General features: G+C 42.8%; 1 protein-coding gene across 1 annotated transcript in view; it reads right to left on the reverse strand.

The window, feature by feature from the left end:
* The window catches only part of GRB14 (growth factor receptor bound protein 14), a 62,706-nt gene extending 61,876 nt beyond the window's left edge, over positions 1 to 830 (reverse strand). Inside the window, 2 exon segments of the mRNA XM_081936551.1 lie at positions 104 to 131; positions 134 to 830. Coding sequence (XP_081792677.1) covers positions 104 to 131; positions 134 to 572 — 467 coding nt within the window. The 5' untranslated portion in view covers positions 573 to 830.
* Positions 831 to 6,025: the final 5,195 nt, after the last annotated feature.

A 6,025-nucleotide genomic window follows, 5' to 3' on the forward strand; every position in this document is an offset into this window, starting at 1 on the left:
TCACTGGATGAGCCAGCTCTTCTCCGACATGCTTGGCAGGCAAACCCCGGCCTTCTTCTTTCCCTCCTCTTCCTCCCTCTTGCCTTGCAACCGAAAGGCTCACCTGTCCTCTCGGGCGAGCTGGGCCGAGATCCCGGAGCCGGCGGAGTCACCCAGGCGATTTCTCCCACGCCGCTCCCTCCCTCGCTTCTGGCAAGGCAGAGTCTTCGACGCTCGGCTGCCACCCCGCCCGCCTGGCTCTGCAAACCGGGCATGGAAGCGGCCATCCTCGTCCGCGCCGGCTGCTGCGGGGCTTTTAAAGGAACATCCCTCCGCGGGCGGCGGCGGCCGCGATCAACGGAGCCGCAGAGCCAGCCAAGCAGCCAGCCAGGCACACACCTTCCCTTTCGCCCGGCTTGCCCGGCCCCACGTGCAGCGTTGAGCGAGAAGGGGAGGAGCCGAAGGGAAAAGCCATCAAGGTAACTCCGGGCGGGCATTCCCCCGGAGGGCGGGCGTTGTGAAGCGAGGAGCCGGCGGAGGCGGTTAAGAAAGAGGGCTTGGCCGGCTCCCTTCCACATCCATCTCCGTCCCATCCTCTTCCCAAATGCCGCTGGGCGACGGGTGGCCTTCTCTGGGAGGCCGGTCGCCGATGCGCATTTCCCTGGGAGGGACACCCCACCGCCCCCCCACCCTTTCCGAGGAAGCCCGCTTCGCCTTTCCTCTTCTTGCCTTCCCAGGACTTCGGTTTTTCTCGGCGTTGTCCGAAATGCTGGCTCTTCAAAGTAGGGAGAATGATTCACGCGTGTGCCAGAGCCATGTGATTGAGGAGCTTAACCTGCGATAGGAAAGCCCGGGTTTTACTTCTACGGAGTGGGCTAAGGAGGGGGGGGGAATGGGAGGGGGAGTCCCTTCACATGCTTTGCTCTGAACTCTTCGCATAAATAAATAAATAAAATGTAAACTTGCGTGGATTTTGAAGAAGAAGATGAAAAAAAAACCTGGTGCCACAGCACTGCATAATAAAGTTACTTTGAATAGCTGGAACTTCTGAATAATGCCCTGGTGTTGTTTTTTTCCAAATCTGTAGAACTCGTCATCTTTTGTGGTAACGTAAAGAAGAATTAAATTTTTCTTAGGTCATGCTTGACAAACAACCTTGCACTTTACTTGTTGTGACAATGTGAAAGTGGTTTCACACTGCTTTCATTAAAAAGGAATCTTCTAGTAATCTATAGGCCTAGGGATTTCCGATATGTGTTGCAGTGGGGTCTGGTCCTACTGAACTTTTTGAGATTATTAGCTATAGTTTGCTTTAAACTCCTCCTTCAATTTGTCCTAAAGTTCTGTAGTAGTGGGTGATTCTCATTCTCACCTTTTCCTTGACATGCTGTACTAGCTATATGAAAACATGCCTCTGCTACAAGCTGGATGATTACTTCTTATTAAGCCATGATTTGCTTAAGTCAGTGGTTCTCAACCTGTGGGTCGGGACCCCTTTAGGTCTCCTAAGACCATTGGAAAACACATTTTCAAAAAAATACAGAAAACAAAATAATTTTATGGTTGGAGGTCACCACAACATGAACTGTATTAAAGGGTCGCGGCGTTAGGAAGGTTGAGACCCACTGGCTTAAGTAGAGTTTATCAAATGAGTTGAGATTAGCACAAGTAAATTCAAACCAAAAACCAACATGGCTTAGTGATTGGAAATGTGAATCTAGCATTATCCTACAGAAGCCACTAAACTTTAGGAAAAAACTGAACTTGGGGATCCCATGGAGCTTTCAGTCTTAATTTACATCACAGTGTCTTTCAAATGTGGAGATTTGAAGCATGATGGTTGAGGAATTCTGGGAGCTGAAGTCCACAATCTTAAAAGTTGTGGAGTTTGAAAAACATTGGTTTAGGGTAAAGGGAGTAGAGACTGATTTGTAGTGTGATCTGTGTGCAGTGGAGGGCTTGTTAAAAACAGCCATCAAAAGGACCGTTGGTGACTTTAAACCATCTTCTTTTGTTGCCATGACTGCATTTTTTGTGGTTTTGACTTGAATACAGTACTTTTGTAACTCAAACCTATTCAAAACCCAACAGTTTATTTGTACAAAATGATACGCCAAAGTTTGTTGAACATGTGCAAACTATTTATTTAAAAGACTTATACAACATGCCATAACCCTTGATGGGCTCACCCATCCTGCTAAACCATGGTTAATCCACCATAGGGGATGGGGTTTGCAGACAACACTAAGGCAAACTAACATGTTATATGAATTATGGTAAGGATTGATTTCACTCAGTATTGTTGATTAAAACACTTGGTTAGGTTCACCTATGTCAAACCCCAAATGATGGTTTGTACACCATAATGGCAGCATTTTACCATGATTTAAACAGCCATTTTATACCTTAGTACAATATGTGAGATCTCCTTCTGAGTCACACCACTGGCCCATTTACCCTAATATTTTGTTACTTCCAATTCAGCAAGGTTTCATGCTTAACTGGAAATGCCTGGAATATGTTTTATGGAAACTCAAGCTCTGGCCTTTGCCCTGAGCTAGTTCTATGTTAATTTAATATTTGGTAGTCAGGAAGCATATTTTCCAGCAGTTCTAATTAAATTTAATCATAGGAACTTTAGTATTTAATTATTTTCCATGAGATAGTCCAAATTCTCAACTGTGAATATTGCAGCCCTTAGGTTTGTTACAAGAAGATTAAAATAGGATTTCTCTATCGATGTAAAGTTATTGCTACTGTTTGGCTGTGCCACATAGGAATGTGTTTATTGTAGGATTTTAGCTACTCAGGGATAGGCAACAATAGTTTCCAGGTGTTTTCTACATTATTAATTGCTAGGAAGCCCAGCTATCATAGCAAGTAATTCTGAAGCTTTTAATATTGGGAAATGTTCCATGGCTTGAAATTCCCCTTTTCTCTGAACTGCGTCATTCCACATTCCGGTTCCCGGGAATATGAAAAATAAGCAATGTCTCTATCTCCTAAATGAGATTTTACAATTGCCAGCTTTCCCTACACATCAAGATGCATCTTCTATAAGAAAGCAGGGCCAGGTTTTCAGGGTTCTGACCTGTGGTAAAATTCATTTTTTTTACTACCGGTTCTGTGGACGTGGCTTGGTGGGCATGGCAGGGGAAGGATACTGCAAAAATCCCCATTCTCTCCCCTCTCCTGGGGGAAGGATACTGCAAATTCTCCATTCCCTCCCCACTCTGGGGCCAGCCAGAGCTAGTATTTGCCAGTTCTCTGTACTCAAAATTTCCACTACGGGTTTTCCAGAATCTCTGAGAACCTGCTGAATTTCACCCCTGGTTTCTGACTGAAATGAGGGATTTGGTCCTTGGTTGCTTGTTCAAAAAAACCAAGCTAAGAGGACTGAGGAGAGGCACTGAGAGAACCCTAGCAGGGCCCTCTGCCTGTACATTTTCAGGATCAAAAGTAAAACACTGATTACCATCACACTAATTTATGCCTAAAGCAAATATTGTTTGGCATTAAAAATGTTCAAGAGCAACAAATCAGGAAATCAAATAAACCAAGGTCAGACAAGGGGGAAAAAACCCTACTGATTCTCTAGTCTATCTCCTCTTATTTCAAGAAAGAATTCAGTCAACCATTTGCTTTTATGTGATTAGTTGAAAAGGCCAAAGGGCATTCCCATGGCTTTTAGGACTTCTTCTATAGCTGGGCTGATTGCCTTATAGACAATAGAAGTTGTTGAGTCAAAGATGGGGCTTGTTCAAGCCCCTCAGACTGAAAAGGGAAGAGTGGCCAGATGGCAAAGTTGCCACAAGAGCTGCTAAAGATTTCAAACTGAAGCTTGTGTGTTGGGCAATCAGAGGCATGTCAGGAGCCACCCTCCCACATTCAGGATTTTTTTTTAAAGGTAGATTTAAATTTACCGTCTAAACAACAGGATTGGAATGGAGCTTAATTCAGACTACTTCACAATTACAATATTTAACATCTTCTACCCTTTATAGGTGGAACGCGGTGGCTCAGTGGCTAAGACACTGAGCTTGTTCATCAAAAAGGTCGGCAGTTCGAATCCCTAGCACCACATAACGGAGTGAGCTCTTTTTACTTGTTCCAGCTTCTGCCAACCTAGGAGTTTGAAAGCACGTAAAAATGCAAGTAGAAAAATAGGAATCACCTTTGGTGGGAAGATAACAGTGTCCCTTGTGCCTTTGGCGTTTAGTCATGTTGGCCACATGACCACGGCTTTGGACAGCGCTGGCTCTTCGGCTTAGAAACAGAGATGAGCACCGGCCCCTAGAGTCAGGAATGATTAGCACGTATGTGCGAGGAAACCTTTACCCTTTATAGTCTGAAAGTGATTTTCTGAGAAGGGAACTTTGGGCTCCCTGCCAAAGGCTTTGGGGTGGATTATGTTATAAGACTTTATGTACAGAGTGATTTAAGTTACTGTAGATGTGTCTTTTTTGTACATCACCACAATAGTGCATTATTATTTTCCATATCAAATGTTAACAGTTCTGATTGACAGTGAGAAATGCAATGTATTCCTGTGTAAACTTGGCCATCTAACAGCATCAAAATAAATATATTCTGTAAACTGAGTCCAACCTGTTACATAATTTAGATCTTGAAAAAGATAAAAGCTATCCACAAGGTCCATGAGATAAGCAGGTAACTCTACAAAAACAGGAACCATGAGATGTGTTTTAATTGTTGCTTCCTGATGTGCTTTTGCTTATATAGCAGAATTTAGATATTTTTGGTGCTGAATCTCTTATGGGAAGAAGATTTGCATTAGAGAGAATAATTAAAAAGTGAAGGAACACACATCTGGACAAGTATGGACCTGAGACACCAAAGGTTTTATGATTGGTTAGGAATTTTAGTAGCTTCGTATATACAAGATCTCATCTGCGAAGAAGAGAATCAAAATAATGAGGAAAAATTCTGGAAGAGATTTTGAAAAGAGGAACATCATTAAGGTAACTTGCACCTCTCATTCTTTTTCATGGGTCTGGAAGCTTCAGTAATCTTTTAGCAGAAGAGTTGCTAAAACTGGCAGCCCATTTCCCCATGAAATTGGGCACCTGTGATGGTCATGTCAAAAGAGTCAAGATGGCAGCTACGAACGTTAATTCAGGATTGCTTTTTTATGTGCAGTGGTGGCCCCAATCTTGATATTTCTGACACACATATTCCTGATGACATCTGTAGTGTAAACCTTGCATAAATTAAATACCTTTGTAAAAAGCAACACAACCACCACCACCCAATCTCTGAAATAAAAAAAAACATGGGGAGGGGTGATGTCCAGAACTCCTGGTTTTTCTTGTTTACTGAGACTTCACCTAGGTTCCACCAAAGATCATGCAGCAGCCACCCTTCCATAATGGGGTTGCATGGAAAATGTTGACATAGAAAAGTATGGGAGACGTGCATCATTCACATTTATTTTTATAGGAGTGTGTGGTTGTGAAAGAACAAGAAGTCCACAACCTCTTTTCTCTCTGGTTCTGAGTTGGTAGCGTTGTTTTGGAAGCTAAGCTCAGATTTCAAGTTCTTCATTCCCTCTCAGCCGGACTTTCCAGAGCTATGAGTCTCCATCGTTTCTCCATTTCTCAGCCATCCATCCAGCTGAAGAATGAAAGGAGCATTGATGGAAGCAAGGGGTAGTGCTACAATCAAGGAGTGGACCATGAAGATGGTAGAACTTGCTGAAAAGACTAACGTGATTTGTTTTTATTAGAGAAGGAACAACTACTTTTATAACAGACTCGAAGCCCTTTATGGACCTTTTTTTTTGCTGAAAATGGATAAAAATGAACTAGTGATTTCTGTATTTACCAGTTAAAAGGATGTATATGATGAGAAGGTGACTGTTATATAATTCAGAAGGGGAGTGAAATGGTATCTGTTATGTCCATAGCTCCTGTAAAAAGATTGGAAGTTGCTTCTTTAAGTGTCTTTCCCCCCCTTTTTTAACTTTCAATACTTTTTCTTTCTTTCGTAGGTCTATATTTTTTTGTTTATCCTTTGACTTTGTGAT

This window comes from Natrix helvetica (assembly GCF_964273705.1).
Source record: "Natrix helvetica genome assembly, chromosome: 1".
In the NCBI taxonomy this organism is placed as follows: Eukaryota; Metazoa; Chordata; class Lepidosauria; order Squamata; family Natricidae; genus Natrix; species Natrix helvetica.